General features: G+C 42.6%; 1 protein-coding gene across 3 annotated transcripts in view; it reads right to left on the reverse strand.

Annotated features, from left to right (window-relative positions):
- Positions 1 to 1,730: 1,730 nt before the first annotated feature.
- ESYT3 (extended synaptotagmin 3) overlaps positions 1,731 to 17,493 on the reverse strand; it is a 44,656-nt gene continuing 28,893 nt past the window's right edge. Inside the window, exons 11-23 of one of the 3 annotated variants that reach the window (XM_040636771.1) lie at positions 16,330 to 16,378; positions 15,946 to 16,035; positions 15,381 to 15,443; positions 15,221 to 15,283; positions 14,591 to 14,659; positions 14,017 to 14,103; positions 13,191 to 13,340; positions 11,173 to 11,669; positions 10,416 to 10,514; positions 9,775 to 9,885; positions 3,211 to 3,316; positions 2,357 to 2,406; positions 1,731 to 2,005 (exon numbers count right to left, since the gene is read on the reverse strand). In XM_040636771.1, coding sequence (XP_040492705.1) covers positions 1,969 to 2,005; positions 2,357 to 2,406; positions 3,211 to 3,316; positions 9,775 to 9,885; positions 10,416 to 10,514; positions 11,173 to 11,669; positions 13,191 to 13,340; positions 14,017 to 14,103; positions 14,591 to 14,659; positions 15,221 to 15,283; positions 15,381 to 15,443; positions 15,946 to 16,035; positions 16,330 to 16,378 — 1,471 coding nt within the window. In that variant the 3' untranslated portion in view covers positions 1,731 to 1,968. Of the gene's footprint in view, positions 2,006 to 2,356; positions 2,407 to 3,210; positions 3,317 to 9,774; positions 9,907 to 10,415; positions 10,515 to 11,172; positions 11,670 to 13,190; positions 13,341 to 14,016; positions 14,104 to 14,590; positions 14,660 to 15,220; positions 15,284 to 15,380; positions 15,444 to 15,945; positions 16,036 to 16,329; positions 16,379 to 17,493 lie in introns of those variants that run through there. The other 2 variants (XM_040636770.1, XM_040636772.1) reach the window with 2 other exon arrangements.

The following is a 17,493-nucleotide window of genomic DNA, read 5'->3' on the forward strand; positions in this document are numbered from 1 at the left end:
TTTCTGATACAAAACTTTTCAGGTTTCTTGTCCCTAACATAAGCCTTGCCTTCTGTCTAGAGTATGCTAAAATTCTGGTTCCTGTCAACACTTAAACTCCCCTTCAACTGCTTTAAATTTCCTCTTCGGACCATCACCAGGAAATTTACCTTATTTCTTAATCAGCCATGTTTAAAATAAATGCCGTTCATGGTTTAAGTAGGTTTTCTCTGTATTTGGAAGGATAGGTTTTCACTTGTTGGCCATCTTAAACAGAAGTTGTTCTAGGGTTGCTAATACTCAGGATGTGATACATGATGCATTCCCTTAACCGTCTCTGATGCTTTGCCATTTTCAAGGCACATGTATTTAGAGAACATTCCAATGCCATTGTGAAGTGGACAGGCATTAGTTCCCTGATTTTGTTATGAGAATTTGGTACTCAAAATAGAAATCTTAGCAGAAACAAATTTTACTACACATCTACCATGTACTTAGCATAGTCTTGGATGATGGGGGTTGAAAATCAACTACAGTAACTTAGTTCAGCTGGATGGACAGTAAACAGAAACATAAATTTCAAACACAATATGAGTAGCTGCTTAGTGTGTGACCTTCATAGATCTCTAATAAGCCCTTTTAAAAATTAAATGTTACAAGGCAGGGAATTATTAAAATTAAAAATACACAGTATTGACAGTAAATGCTGTAGGAGTTGGGGGGAGAGACCATTTCAGTGTGGACTGGTGTAATAGAAGAGGTGGGTTTGAGACAAGGCTTTTGAAAGAGGATAGGGTTTGAGTAGACAGGATATGATATAGAGACTATTCTGGAATAGAGCATCTGCACATAAAGTAGCAAAACACTGGGGACTATATTGTTAGGTCTACAGGACAAATTAAGGAGTGGGTTTTATTCTTGTAGAAAACAGGAAATCATAGATAATTTTTAAGTGAGAGTAACACAACAAACTTTAAGATGTTACCCTTCTTTAGAAAAGAGGCAGTGAAGGCAGTGGGGGGAGGGGAACAGGAAACTGATGGCAGGGACTGTTGCCTGAGTGAAGAGAAAAGGATGTGAACTCAACAGTAGCTCTAGAATAACATCAGAGAGGATAAGAATATTTGGTGTTATGAAGTTTGAAATGCAAAATAGGTACTTGTTTGTGCAATTTACACATTTTGCTTTTAAATGTTATTTAGGTGAACAAGCCATATCTTAGAAAAGTGGAATAGAATTGCCAAACCATCTGAGAGAGACAGAAGCTCCTTTTTCCTCTGGCACTAAAAATCTGGAGCAGTCTCTAGTGCTCCGCTGTGGGAGTGGAGATGTAGACCTGGGCCTGGGGTTTGGTTTGCTTTTTCCTATGGAAATGATGCTACATGCTGGAGTTTGGGGCCAGGCCATCCCACATTGGAGTATTTAGGTATATCATTATAACATTGTTGCCATCAGAAAGGTGCATTTTTAGTTCTACACTAGATACAGGAACAAATTTCCAGGCAGCGAAGTACCAGAGGTGGCAGAAGTAGCAGAAGGGCTTACGTGGTGGTGGCTTTTGGCACTTTTGGTGTGTATCACTTTCTATTTCCATAAAAGAAGCCTTGGTCAGTCACTTCCCAGGAATACTGGTAGCTGCTCCAGGAACAGACCTCCTTTACTCCTTATGTCTGAGACAGGACACTTTTGACATATACATTTGGGCAAATTCCAAGTTATATGGTATGTAATTACGTACAAAAAATCGTCACTGAGGTTCTGATAATTTATTAGGTATGAATACCCCATTTCTTTCTGGATTTGAACAATTAAATCCAACCGAGAGAGCAGTACTTGCTTTTATATACGTTTACCTCTTCCTAATATTATCCAGTCATGTACTTAAATTTCACACAAAAATGTATGTATATATTTTCAAATGGCTGTTCTGATTTAAATTACAGAATATACATATGTACACATTTTAATACAAGGTGGTAAGGGTGCTCATCAGCTTCTGGGCTGTCCATCTGGAGTCAGCTCATACCTGTAAGACAGTTGGGTTTGGACTTGTGTTAGTATCCAGAGTGTATTGTGGTGGCAGCATCAGGACAAGCAGCCTCGTCTAGCCAGCCTAAGCCCCTGTGGGACTGGGAGAACCCATCTCTCTAAGTCAACCAGCCAGGATTAAGGCTAGAGCTTATAGAGGTCTGCTGGGTAATTAAGAACCGCAGGCAGAAAAGCCTTAAGTATAGATGATAATGTGTCTCCTTCCTTGATAAGCAAAGAAGCTGACATGTACTGAAAAAGGAAGAATTTTGGAGAAAGGTTATGTGCAGCTGTCGAGACAATGTCTTGAGTACTAAATCAGTGTGATAAAATTAAAGGGCTCACTTACCATCGTGAGAAGCCCTTAATCAGATCCTCTTTTGATAAGTCAATCAGTACCTAAACAAACACAAATAATCAGTTTCCTTCCAAAAACTGCATTAAATGGAAACGTATTGGGACAAATGGAATTGATCATAAAAAGGGCCTCCTTGGGTTTCAGTTTTGAGCAGGAGCTCTTTTTCTTTTAGCTCTCAACATGGAACCTCTCCAGAAGGGCAATATAGACACTGACCTCAGTGAACTGCTCTTTGGAGTTACAACTCAGAATTTATAAATGTTACTGAGAGAACAACTCGCCTTTACTCATGAACTGATTTGTAATTTTAAGCTGGACACAATAGTTGACTCAACTGTAAAAATGAGGATAATTTCACCTACATCATAGAAGCAGGATCTTAAAAAGATGATTATAAGAAGGTGTTTATTAAAATACAACTGCAGAGTATTGTACAAATATCATTCTTCTTGTCTGTGGCATCTTCCTGAAGATTATATTTTCTCTATTTCTACTTTAAGTAAAATCCCATCTCCACAAAAATCTTGATATGAGACCCAAGCTTCACACAGTGCTGTATTTATCAAAACAATACTTAATAGATGTCCAAATACTTGTGCAGTGATGAGTTTGGATAGATTCTCCAGTTTGTTAAAATAGTATTTATTATATTAATTTACACATCTATTTTACTTTCAACAATATTAAAACACACACACCCAAAAACCTCCCAGTGAGGCTCTAACCTCCTTGAAGCCAGTTCTGGTAACAGCCAGATGATCCCATCAGAATTTCTGCAAGGTGTTCCACCAATGAGCTCCAGAGTGCCGGGGGAACAGAGTACCAAGAGTCCCGCTTGTACTTACTTTTCCCAGCTCCTTCCTTCTGTGTGAGCCAAGCGGCCTACTGTTTTTCACGGCGACATCTAGCGACCTCTTCTTTACTTCTTCCATGGGAACAAAAAATTCAAATCTGTAAGATGCAAAAAGTCAGAAAGTGAGATTTACTTTTTTTTTAGACTTATATATTTTAATCATTCTTACTGAAAATCTGAAGTGTTTGATCCATTTTCCTACTTTTAAAACAGAAGCTATAGACTATTTAGGGGACCATCTAGAACAGTGTTGGCTCATAGCAGATATTTAGTGCATCATTATTACAGGTAATCACTATCGTATGCTAATCACAAGCCCTGAAAGTATCAAGAGGCTGTTTGCCTCTGTGAAGTGCTTTGGACTACTGTGCTTTGGGGTTTCTTACTTTCTCTGAGCCTACCCTGGTTGCCTCTCTTTCAGCTGCCCCTTCTCATTCTCAACAGTGCTTGCGCATAGGACCACCTCAACCCCCTACCTCCATTGTTTTTTCTGACCAACTAAGGACTAGGATGCTGAATAGTCAGGTGTATTGGAGTTTCTTAGAAAATAGTGGCCCTTCCCTCTTCTGCCTGTGGAGTAAGGCAGAGGAATCTTAGTGTACAGGCTTTGTCATGTACTCACAAGAGGCAACTGGAATGCTTCTGGGTATTTTTTGGATTTTTGTTTTTGAGGTAAGGGAACACTAATTTCAGGTGTTTAACAATGATCTGATATTTGTATATATTGCAAAATGATCACAAGTCAACAGCCATTACTATACAGTTATAATTTTTTTTCTTGTGACGAGAACAAGGTCCACTCCTAGCTACTTTCAAATATGTAATATAGTATATTATTAAATAGAGTCACCATGCTGTACATTATATCCCCATTACTTCATTTTATAAGTGGAAATTTGTTCCATTTGATCCCCTTTCCCTATCTCCACCCCCCAAGCACACGCCAACCACCGATCTTTATATCCACGAGCTTGGCATCTTTTGTTTTTTTTGCTGTCTTTTATGGTTTTTTTTTTTCTTTTAGATTTCTACATATAAGTGAGATCATACAGTAAATCTTTTTCTGACTTATTTCACTTAACATAATACCCTAAAGGTCCATCCATGTTTTTGCAAATGGCAAGATTTATTTTTTATGGCCAAATAATATTCCATTATGTATATGCCACATTTTCTCTACCCATTCATCCATCAGTGGACATTTAGGTAGCTTCCATGTCTTGGCTATTGTAAATAATGTCGCAGTGAGCATGGGAGTATGTGTATGTTTTTGAATTAGTGTTTTCATTTTCTTTGGATAAATATCCAGAAGTGGAATTGCTGGTGGTTCTATTTTTAATTTTTTTATGAAACTCTATACTATTTTCCATAGTGCCTGCACCGATTTACATTCCCACCAACAATGTACAAGGGTTCCCTTTCTCCACATCTTTTTTTTTTAAGATTTTATTTATTTGACAGAGACACAGCAAGAGAGGGAACACAAGCAGAAGGAGAGGGAGAAGCAGTCTTCCTGCTGAGCAGGGAGCCCGACGTGGGGCTCGATCCCAGGACCCTGGGATCATGACCTGAGCCGAAGGTAGGCGCTTACGACTGAGCCACCCAGGCACCCCTCCTTTCTCCACATCTTTACCAACACTTGGTAATAGTCATTCTAACAGGTATGAGGTGATATCTCATTGTGGTTTTGATTTGCATTTCTCTGATGATTAGTGATATTGAGCACCTTTTCATGTGTCTGTTGGCCAGCTGTAGGTCTTCTTTGGAAAAAGGTTCAGGTTCTCTATCTTTAAATCAGACTTTTTTTGGTTTTGAATTGTATAAGTTCTTTGGCTATTTTGAATATTAACCCCTTATCAGATAAATGGTTTGCAGATATTTTCTCCCATTCAGTAGGTTGCCTCTTCATTTTGTTGACAGTTTTCTTTGCTGTGCAGAAACTTTAGTTTGAGGTAGTTGCACTTATTTTGGCTTTTGTTGCCTTTGATTTTGGTGTCAAGTTAAAAAAATCCATGAAGTTCAATGTCAAGGAGCAATATTATTGCCTATATTTTCTTCTAGGAGTTTTATGGTTTCAGGTCTTGCATTCAAGTCTTTAATCCATATTGAGTTTATTTTTGTGTATGATGTAAGATTGTGGTCCAGTTTCATTAATTTAAACGTGGCTGTCCAGTTTTTCTAGCACCATTTATTGAAGAAACATTGTTTATCATATTAATTCATTATTGTCATAAATTAATTGACCATATATGTGTGGGTTTACTTCTAAGCTATTTTGTTCCATTGATCTTTGTGTCTGTTTTTATGCCAAAACCATATTGCTTTGATTACTATAGCTTTTTAACAGAGTTTGATATCAAGTAGTGTAATGTCTCCAGCTTTGTTCTCAAGATTGCTTTGGGTTTTTTTGTTGTTCCATACAAATTTTAGGATTTGTTCTATTTCTGTGAAAAATGCCATTGGAATTTTCAAAGAGATTGCGTTTAATCTGTAGATTGCTTTGGGTAGTATGGACATTTTTAACAACATTAAATCTTCCATTCTATGAGCAGTAACTATCTTTCCATTTATTTGTGTTGTCTTCAGTTTTCTTCATTAATGTCTTGTAGCTTTCAATGTACACATCTTTCATCTCCTTGGTTAAATTTATTCCTAGGTATTTTATTCTTTTTGATGCAATGGTAAATGGGATTGTTTTCTAATTTCTCTGATAATTGTTAATGTATGGAAATGCAACAGATTTTTGTATATTGATTTTTGTATTTACACTTTACTGAATTTGTTGATTAGTTCTAATGGTTTTTTGGTGGTATCTTTAGGGTTTTCTATAATGTCGTGTCATCTGTGAACAATGACACTTTTACTTCTTCCTTTTCAATCTGGATGCCTTTTCTTTTTCTTAATTGCTCTAGGACTTCCAAAACTAAAAAAGTGGCAAGAGTGGGCATCCTTGTCTTGTTTCTGATCTGAAAATCTTTCAGGTTTTCACCCTAGTATGATGTTAGTTGTGGGCTTGTCTCCTATGGCCCTTATTACGTTGACGTATGTTCCCTCTATACCCACTTTGTTGACATTTTTATCATAAATGGATGTTGAATTTTGTCAAATGTTTTATCTGCATCCGTTGAGATGAACATAGGATTTTTGTTAATTTGGCGTTTCACATTGATTTGCAGATGGATATTGAATCATCCTTGCATCCTGGGATCCCCACTTGATCATGATGTATGATCCTTTTAATATATTATTGAAGTCAGCTTTCTAATATTTTGTTGGGGATTTTTGCATCTATGTTCATAGATGATCTGTAATTTTTTCTTGTGTCCTTGTTTGGTTTCGGTATCAGGGTAATGCTGGCCTTGTAAAATGAGTTTGAAAGTGTTCCCTCTATTTCTCTTTTTTTTGAAGAGTTTGAAAAGGATTGGTATTCTTTGAGTGGTTGGTAGAATTCACCAGTGAAGCCATCTGGTCTTGGACTTTTGTTTGTTGGGGGATTGTTGATTACTGATTCAGTCTCCTTATTAGTAATTAGTCTGTTCAGATTTTCTATTCATTATTCAGTCTTGATTGTATGTTTCTAGAAGTTTACCCAGCTTGTCAAATTTGTTAGCATTTAATTGTTCATAGTGGTCTCATGATCCTTTGTACTTTTGTGCTATTAGTTATAATGTCTCCTCTTTCCTTTCTGATTTTGTGTTTTTTCTTGATGAGTCTAGCCTAAGGCTTGTCAATTTTCTCTTTTCAAAGAACCAACTTTTAGTCTCTATTTCTATAATTTATTTCTGCTCTGATCTTTATTTCCTTTCTTCTGCTAACTTTGGGCTTTCTTCATTTTTTTTTTTTTATAGTTCCTTAAGGTATAAACCGAGGTTGAGATTTTCATTTTTTACTGATGTAGGCATTTATTACTGTGAACTTTCTTCTTAGAACTGCTTTTGCTGCATTCCACGAATTTGGCAAGCTGTATTTTCCATTTGTCTGAAGATATTTTTGATTTCTTCTTTGGCCTGTTGTTCTGTAGCATAGTGTTTAATCTTCACATACTTGTGAATTTTCTGGTTTATTTCTTATACTTGATTTCTAGTTTCATACCATTGTGGTCAGAGAAGATGCTTGATAGAATCTCAGTGTTCTTAAATTTATTAAGACCTGTTTTGTGACCTACATATGATCTATCTTGGAGACCGTCCCATGTGCACTTGAACATATATTCTGCTTTTGGATGAAATATTCTGTGTCTATCTGTTAAATCCCAGGGGTCTAACGTGTCATTTAAGGCCGATATTTCCCTGTTGACTGTCTGGATGATCCACCATTGATGCAAGTGGGGTTTTAAAGTCCCCTACTAGTATTGTGTTGTTGTTTCTTCCTTTGGGTCTGTTAATATTTGATTTATATATTTAGTTGTTCCTGTGTTGGGTGCATAAATATTCGTAAATGTTATATCATCTTATTGGATTGACCTACTGTTATGTAATGTCCATCTTTGTCTCGTATTACACTCTTTGTTTCCAAGTCTATTTTGTCTGATAGAAGTATAGCTACCCTAGTGTTTAGTTTCCATTTGCTTGGAATATCTTTTTCCATCCCTTTACTAACAGTTTGTGTATGAAATGAGTCTACATCTGAAGTGAGTCTCTTACAGACTGCACAGAGATGGGTCTTTTTTATCCTTTCAGCCACTCTGTCTTTGGAGAGTTTAATTTAACTATTGATTATATTAATAGTGTTCAATGCCATTCTGTTGTTTTCTGGCTGTTTTGTAGTCCCTCTCTATTCCTTTCCTCTTTTGCTCTCTTCCATTGTGGTTTTATGACTTTCTTTAGTGGTATGCTTAAGTTACTTTTTTTGTGTACTTACTATAGGTTATTGCTTTGTGGTTAGACTGAGACACAGAACAGTCTTCTTTAAGTTGATAAGTTTGAAAGCATTCTAAAGCTCTCACCCAGCCCCCCCCCATATTTTATATCTTTTTATATCCCTGAACTAGTTACTGTGGTGATATTTTTAGTACTTTTGGTTTTTTAGCCTTCATATTGGCTTTATACATGATTAATCCACTACCTTTACTATATATTTACCTTTACCAGTGAGATTTATACCTTTGTATGTGTTCCTATTACTAATTAGCACCCTTTCTTTTTAGCTTACAAAGTTCCTTTAACATTTCTTTTAAGACCAGTCCAGTGGTAATAACTTCTGTCTCTCCAATTCTTATTGACAACTTTGCCAGGTAGAGTATTCTTGGTTGGAAGTTTTTCTTTCAACACTTTGACTATATTGTGCCAATCCCTTCTGGCCTGCAGAGTTTCTGCTGAAAAATCTGATTGATCTTCTAAAGGAATTCCCTTATATGTAACAAGTTTTTCTCTTGCTGTTTTTAAGATTCTCCCCTTACCTTTAACTAACTTTTGACATTTTAATTATAATGTGCCTTAGTATGGGTCATGTACTCACAAGAGGTCTCTGGGCTCCTTACTTCTAGGTTTATTGTTAGGAGGGAGGTTGCCGGGTCTGCTCTCCAGATAACCTGGCCATATCTTACTGTTACAATTTTGAGAGAGAATTACTAACAGATCAGGTTTGTCACAAAAGCCAAATGTCAAACCTCTCCCACCAGTGTTCCCACATAGCAATTGTGAAATCCTTTTATAATGTGTCAGAGCTCTCTTTGAGTGCCAAGTAAGTCTTTTACTTGTGTGGGTCTACAATGTAGAATGTTGCCTGGCATAAAGTGTTCAATAAATAATGAATAGATTCTCTCCCATACCCTTTCTTGATATCAGTGAACTCCAAATGAAGCTCTTGAAGGAAAGTATTAGTTCTTAGACAAGGCCCAAAGAGGATTCAATGTAACTTGAGTAATTATTAACCAAGATAAGAAGAAATCAAAATTATCAGGTATATTATCTTCCCAGGCTGGTTAGAAATGTTTTTTTTTGTTAGGATTCTGAAGCAGAAGGAAACAATAATAAGATTTTGACTTCTTGACTTGAGGTTGACCTCAAGGTACAGAATATTTCGCATAAGACTTGCCATATGAGAACCATAAAAAGCAAGAAATGTGATTAGAATCTATCAGTCTTGTACCCAAGGACATGGGTGGACAGGTCAGGGGGGACATCTGTTTCACTTGCCACCTATGCTTTGTTGCAGAACGGAAGACAGGCTACAGAGCTTGAAGCTTTAGAGGAAATTTGGGTTCAAGATTGTTTTAAAATAGCAGTTAAAAACAAACATTAGTCAAAACATATTTGACCATGTTAAATCCTTTTAAAGAGGCTTCACTTAAAAAAGTATGGAGCAGTTTATAATCAGGAACATTTTAGCCTCTATGAGCAAGAAAAGTTGGCAGCTGTTTTGCTAAACTGCCCTGGCAGTCCTTTTCTCCCACTAATGTAGAGAAATTTCATGAAGGCATAGATCATGTTATCCTGAGGCCCACAAACCTAGCCCTTCCCAGCACCTGGCAGGCTTGCCAGGCATACAACAGGCACTCAGCAAATACGTGAATGGATACGAAGACACTCTAGGCAGGGCAGTTTGTTTCACTTACGTCTCATCAAACAGGGGTTCCAGGGTCTTCCGTTTTACTGAGGTCTTCTTACGACTTGCCCACGTCCTTTCTGGTAGCAAGTAGACACGGACATAGGGATCAGCTCCACTGCTGGTACAGGGTGTCAGGTTTCTGATTTGGTTTCAACGATATTAAGAAAGTTTTGAAACACTTCAAGGATTCTTGGAGAAGGCTGTACTAGCCATTCAGCTTTAGATGGCTTTGAGGATAAAAATGCCCTATTGTCTAGATGACCAAAAAGCAAAAGTCTGCAGAATTTGGAGGATAAAACATGAGATGCAGGATTTTGAAAACGTGTTTTTTAAAGTCTGGAGCAGAGCAGGTACTTCCCCTCTAAAGGAAATTGGAGCTGCCCACTTGAGAAAAGGTACTGGCTCCAAGTCACCCCAGGCAGCTTTGGCAGTGTTGTATTTAAACAAAGCCCTTGGCTCTGGAGCCCGCCCATTGGCATCATTGGGGTCCTTGTCATTCATAGCATGCAGCCTTCACACCTCACTCCTTCCCAGCGTGTTACCTGTCTACCTCAGGGATGCCCACCCTACCATTACTTCAAGCACCTCCGCTCTTTTGTTCACCTGACGCTCCCAGAGGCCCTTTCCCTGGCCCCGGCACCCCGTTACCTGCAGCCGTTGATGAGCACACTGAGGCAGCGCCGCAGACACACATAACGCACCGTGAGCTGAATCTCACCCAGCCTCCACTGCCTGAGATTCCCGCCTCTGTAAAGAAATGGCTTGTCACTTCCCTTGCCAATATAGGTGTCAGCCTCTCCCCCAGCCCCTAAGACAGAAACATGTCCTGCTTTAGGAACCTAGAGCCGTGGGGTTAATAATTCTCAGTGAGGTTCCTTTCAGTCCGAAGTCAGTTCCATCCATTCACATGTAATGATCCTACGTCACAGTAGGAAGAACATGAACCCTGGAGTAGGATCTGCCTCTATACCATGATTTCCTGTGGGACCTTCGGTAAGTTATTTGACCTTTATGATATTTCATAATATATATCTTCTATCTCATAGGGTAATTGTGAAGGACTTAAATAATATGCTAAGCTCATCGTTAACAATAAATGGCAGCCATTGATGATCTGTTTCCACATTCTAAGCTTTCCATATCATCCCAGTACACTTGAGAATTCAGGAAATGTTTCTGTGGTGAGGAACCTTAAGAACCGAAGCCTAGCACCTGTTTTACAGTGGGAATGCACTTGCTGTCTCTCCCCCGTGCCCTGTGTTTCTAGCATATACCCTGCTGCCTCTCATGAAGCCACTTTGTAAAAGACCAGAACGTGCAGAGAAAATTCGTATCTACTTTTCTATTCAGGAATGTATTTTTCACACAGGTCATTTTAGACAAGATTAAGCAGAGAGGTGCATACTCATTGTTGAGGCTGATATCTGTCAGGTCAAAGCAGGAGGAGGCCAGGGAGTTGAGCGAGGACATGCTGGGAGCCAGCCTCTTGGGTGGCCATGCGAGTGGGGAGGCAGGGCATTTCATTGGTCTGGGTGACTTGATGGGCCCTGGAGAGTGGGGGCCTGGGACAGTCAGGAAGATGGTGGCCGAACTCTTCTTCTTCCCCAAGGGCTCACAGAACCCTGTGGCACTGTTCTTGCCTTTAGGCTCTGGGCCTGTCTCATGGGGCATGGGCTCGGTGGCAACAATAGTGGCACTGGTGGTTGTCATGGTGCTCTTGGAGGTTGCTTTGGTATCAGAAGCAGGATCTGGGGGGGATGGCAGATTTGCAGGGCATTCTCCCTGGGACGGGACTTTGGGATCCTGGTTGGTGTCCACCTTCTTAATGAACAGAGGACCTTTCTTTAGGGCTTCAGGTCCTGTGTATGGGCTCCCCATCTCTCGTTCTTCCACACGCAGGAACTGCAAGCAGATGACAGGATTATGGGGTAGGCCCCCCACATCCACTCTCTCCTCCTCAGGGAAATGGTTCCTTCCTGACTGCCCAACCCAAGGGATATCTCCCCCCAGACCATATCTTCCTTAACCTCTCTGCCCCTGGGTCCCTATAACCACTCTTTCTTTTCCCCTTACTACTGCCTCAGTAGTGAGTCTTCATGAGGACTCCGTCCTGCTCCCACTCATACTGGCTGGTGGAGACCTGGCTTATTCTTAGAGCAGGTACTGTCCCTCGATGCAGAGGACTCCCAGAATCTACACATCCACCTTTATCTTCACTTATATCACACACGGCCTTCTGGAGAGGGCCCTTTCCGGCTGTCACCCTGTTCACACATGCCCCTGTGCTCCTGCAGCCAAAGTTTCAAACCTCAGCCATTGTGTTTCTCCTTCCCCCTCAATCATCAAGACCATTTCTAGGTTACCTGCATTTCTAGCACTATAGTGGTCAAAATATTCTGAAAAGCCTCATTAGGAATGATTAATAAAATGAAACAAAACATCCTTTTTAAATGCATAGCCAAATTTACAAGAAAGTAAGGAAAACCCCTAGGGTTACTGAAAAATAAAGGCTAAGCTTTCCTAGGGTCATTTATCAACATTGAAAAATCCAAGGAGTAAGGAGAAGAGGACTCAGGTCAATGTGAAGCTGGGAGTTGAAGTAGGAACCATGAAGGTGGGGTCTCTTTAGAGAAAAAAGTAGTCTAGGATAAACATTCCACCTTCCCCTCACCCCCCAGAAAAGACTGCTAAGAAATACGTCCATCTCTGCCTATACTCTGCTGGGGGAACTGAAGACTTTCCTGAGAATATGGCACCTTACAGGACTGTCTTATATGAATTTTGGTTCATATTTATATCTGTGGAATCTTGAAATCTAAAATTTAAAAATTAATGTAAGAATGGACCCTAGTTTGTAATGCCCCCAAGGTGCATGGTTATAGTAAAACAGAGCCTCCTTGGAAGCAAGCAACCTCAATCCAGGTCACAAAAGAACACTCGACGTATGTTTGCAACTCAAGTCACCAAACGTAGAAATGAGTCACCCTGAAAAAGCATCAACAGATACAACAAATAATCAAAATCTAACTCTCAAGATCTTCAGATACTAGAATTCACGGACACACAGTATAGCACAGGTATCTTCAGATGGTTAAAGGTGGGATAGAAACAATAAGATAAAATGAAAAAAGACACAGTGGCTTTGGGAAAGATAGAAATAAAAAAATAGCCTTCGAAATAAAAACCATGAATAGGTAAAGAATTAGTGGTCTACAAGACATATCTAAAGAAATCAGAATGTAGCACCAAGAGATAAAGAAATAGAAAATATGAAAGTGAGGTCAGGTGGAGACAGAGGAGATGGTGAGAAGGTCCAGTGTAGGAGTTCTAGACGGAAGGATTAACGGAATGGGAGAGGCAATATCTGAAGAGAGAATGGCTGATGATATCCAAAGTGGATGAAAAATAAGAGACGCTATTTACCCGAAGCACCAGCCTCATGGAGATGAGGCTGTCCAGGCCTGAGTGGTCCAGCTGGAAGCGCTGCTCCAGGGTGAGGTCTGCGTAGGGCAGAATCCGGCACAGCGGGAGCTCCAGCACTCCCAGAGCACACTCTTGGTCATCATCGAGCACCTGGGCAGTGCGCCAGTCACAAAACAGCCAGGCCCCACAGCCGCCACCACCTCTCTCTGGGCCCCATTCAAGTCCATGGTTACTTCAATAAGCATGTACTGTGCTTCTGTTGGCCTCTCGTCCTGTTCTGGAAACCTGGGACTAGGACCAGGCCTGGCCCCTGTTTGCAGTCGGGAGAGGCAGTTATGATCTATGTGAGGCAAGTGTCAAATGCCCAGGGCCACAGGGGCTTTAGGGACTGAGCGGCTAAGGGCCTTAAAAGATCTCAGTTCTGCCATTTGTTGTTTAAGATTTCATGACTAAGTCACTGTTTGAGCCTCTGTTTGCTCATGTGTAAAATAAAGAAGCTATCTCTTTTCCACAGATCTTCTGTGAAGACTAAATTATTTTTTGAAGAAGTACATCATCATTAAGGTCATGGGGAGATCCCAACACAGGCCACTGTGGGTAACAGCTGGAAAGCCTCAAGGGACTTGAGGGTTTGTCCTTCCACAGCCTCTTACCACTGCCCTTGGGCACCAGCCTCATGCAGATGTGGGGCCTCTGCATCCTCTCCCCCCTAAAGGGGCTGACTTGACTGCTGGGAGAACCTGCTCCAGGTATATTATCGAGCTCCCCACCCCTCCTGACTCAGACACTTCTTGGCTTTGTTCCAAGAGCCCAACTGCAGACAGACCTTCACATGCAGCTCCTCAGCTGCCACGCTGGACACAAAGAAGGAGAACACCTGGCTCCACACTGGGTCCTTGCAGTGGGGACAAGTCTGGGGACAGGAGAGAAAGATCATTGAAGGGTCAGGATGGGCAGAGCAAGGTATTGGCTTTCGGCTGGCCACCCACTGTCACCAGGAGCCCTCTCAGCCTCTGCCCAGGGATCAGACCCCACACACTACAGCTTAGGGGAGGCATTAGAGCAGGGCAGCTAGACTCAGCAAGGAGAGCTTTCCCAGGAAGTTTTGCAGGGGCTGAAAAGCATACCAGCAGCACTAGAGCTCACTTCCAGGGGAGGGGACCAACAGGATTTCTGCTGCTTTCTAGCAGGTGCCCTTGGGCAAGTCACTCCTCTCTGACCCTCAGATTCTTAAACCATAGAACTTTTTTGTGAGGTTGGTCTGAAGATAAAGTGCCTAGAACGTAACCTGGCACCTACTAAGCATTCAGTTTTCTAATACCCTTCCCTTTTCTTCTCTCCTTGAAAAGGCATGGGGCCCCCATTTCCTTGTCCCATGGCTACATACTAAGCTGTCTTACCTTGCTCGTATGTGTCTTCTTGCCTACAGATAGCTTGACATAGGAAGAAGGGTCTCTGCTGACTTTATTCTGTGAGGCGCAAATCCACAACAATGAAAGTGGCACCATTGGCTTGAGACACCACCCCCACCCCATCCTGCCTCCCAACTCCCAGAGCATCAGTGGGACCTGGGGCCAGCCAACTTCTTCCCTTCGAGAGAAGGCTACCGTGGTGCTCCCAGGGCTCCTGGGCCGCCACAATTGTGCAAGCACCAGGATATGGCTAACCCCAGGAGAGGTTCCCCATTAATGACAGGCGGCCGGGAGCCGGGCCTGGTTCCGCACAGGCTCTTGTTCCCTGGGGCTATGGAAATGGTCACATTCTGGCTTTTTAGCTTGTGACCCAGGTACTTAACCTTCTGGGTGCTACTTGTAAAATGGCAACAAAAACAGACACACTCATCCTGGGACTCAGGCACAATGAATGTGGGGATTGAGTTGTAAAGTCCAGTGCCTGGCACACAGCGGACTTAATGAATGGCACTGTTGTCATCAGTAGGCTATGGGTGCACAGATGATCACCCAGAAGACAGGGCTGTGGTTACTCATGGTTACTCTGGGGAAAAGGAGCCATGACTTGCTTTCCCGTACCTTAGTGAACCTGGAGAGTTTTTTGGCTCGATATTCACCATTCAGGTAGTCGAAAGGGTTTCTCTATAGCACACGGAGAATAGGATAAATGAATGACACATGGACATTTGCAAGTGACGGGCACAAGGCAGGGTGTGACACTGGTTATGTCACCACTCACCGGCAGGTTGCAGGCACTCTCCAAGAAGACCACGAGGATGGCAGTTGAAAGGCCACCTTGGTCCTACAAGCAGACACAGACCCTCACTAAGTGCTGCAGCATTGGGAGACACAGACTGGTTTTGGAGAAGTCTATTCATGGCAGAAGGAAGCCAGCCAGCCCTTGCACTCCAGACAAGCCCTAAGATCCCCCACAACCGAGCTTTTTGTTGAGACTGAGTCTACAGCTGCAGCAGGACAGATTCAAGTCAGACACAGGGGTGGACTTCCCCATGAACCGGGCTGACTGGCACTAAGAGCTTTGAAGGGTCCCATCTTCCCTGAGATGCTCAGAGACTGTCTGCTGAGAGATCAGGAGCTGCCCTGTGGAGATGAGGCTGAGGGACAAGTTCTGCAGGAGGTGGACCTGGCTGGGGGGTTCTGTGAGTGAGATCTGGGGGCTTCGTCTCGCCCACTTCCACACAGCTCACCCACGGACCAGCCCTGCCACGAGTCCCACCCCTGCCCCACCACACCCCCATACCCCCGCACCTTTCCTTTAGGGAGCACCGACACCCCACACTCACCTCAATCAGAGCTTCTGGGTTGGCCATCAGTGAAAGCCACTCCAGCCGCAGGTGCAGCCGCCCGCTGGTTGTGTCGTTCAGGACAAACCACTGCAGGAGGAGGGTGAGGAGGGAGAGGAGGGTGAGGAGGGAGAGGAGGGTGAGGAGGGAGAGGAAAGCTCGGGGAAGGAGGCAGTGAGGTGCTACTGACCCTCTTCAAGCAGTTCCGTCTGGGACCTGGTGGGGCCTTAATAAGGGCTTTAGGGAAAAGGTGACCCAGCCCAAATAGGGTGGGCTCTGGGCTTGAGGGACCAGGAGAGGTGGTCATACAAGTGCTTCTGTCCTTCTACGGACAGACAGAAACAAGGATATCCACAGGGAGGGGGTTACAGGCCCCAACGCTACCTCATCCACCACTCTGTTCGTCATGACATCCCCAAGGCAGATCTGCAGGCTGGAATACAGAGGGGGTCAGCTCAGCTCCAAGGAGGAAAGCAGCCGCGGATGTGAGTGCGGCCCTCGAGACAGGGGAGCTTATTCATCTCAAGGAACCGACGGTAGCGCACTTGCAGCTCAAACAGATGAAGGACTGTCTGGCCATCCCCGGAGGAGAAGGAGCAGACACTGGACACACTGGCTCTGGATTTCTCAATGATGGTGCTACTGGTGTCTTGAATGGCAGGATTCTTCATTGTGCAAAACTGCCCGTGCACTGCAGGAATTTAGCTTCCCTGTCCTGTGCCCTCTAAATGCCAGTGGCCCCCACAGTCATTGTAACAACCCCAGATGCTCCTCCAACGCTTCCCCAGATGGCCTCCCAGGGTAAGTATAGTTGGCATGTGTGTGCGAGGAGGCGCCACCCACATTCTCAGCGTGCCGCCACCCACCCGACCCAAGCCCAAACGGAAGATCCCGATAGCCAGCGGGGAGATGGTCTCTGTAGCTGTTAGAAATGTGCTTGAGCTCAGAACACACTCGAAATCAGTTACAACATGAACTACAAGCCACACTTCCAATTTGCAACAATACAAAAACTGCAGCTTTTCCCATTAAGATGAAAAATAACATCTGGTGGTGAGCTGTCTCTTACGCGGTCAGATCATGCCCCTCCCACTTTGCTTTGTTTCAGCTTTTAAAATTACATGTTCATGGAAACAAGCTAAACAATACGGCAGTGTAAAATTTGGGTAAAACTGTCTTTTCTGCCTCCGAATCCCAACCCCCTGGGATGAGCCGTGTGAATAGCCTGCTGTGTGGCCTCCATGCCCTTCTCTGTGCTCACGCAAACGTGTTCTCGAGGGTCCTCCCTGGAGAAATGAACCAGACTGCACAGGCCACTGCCAACTGCTTTCTCCCCCCATACCGGCGTCTTCCAGGTCAATACACATAGATCCTACTACTCATCGTTTTTAAAAGCTGCAGAATATTCTGTAGTTCAGCAATGGCAAATTTATTCAAACGCTCAACCAATGTCCTCTGAGGCTGGACTATTCATGTTTCACCACCACAGTTCTGCTCACTGCAGAGCATTTCAGGTATGCTTTCACTTTACAGGAGATTCCTGGAAGT

Source organism: Ursus maritimus, unplaced genomic scaffold (assembly GCF_017311325.1).
Source record: "Ursus maritimus isolate PB19 unplaced genomic scaffold, ASM1731132v1 scaffold_20, whole genome shotgun sequence".
Taxonomy (NCBI): domain Eukaryota; kingdom Metazoa; phylum Chordata; class Mammalia; order Carnivora; family Ursidae; genus Ursus; species Ursus maritimus.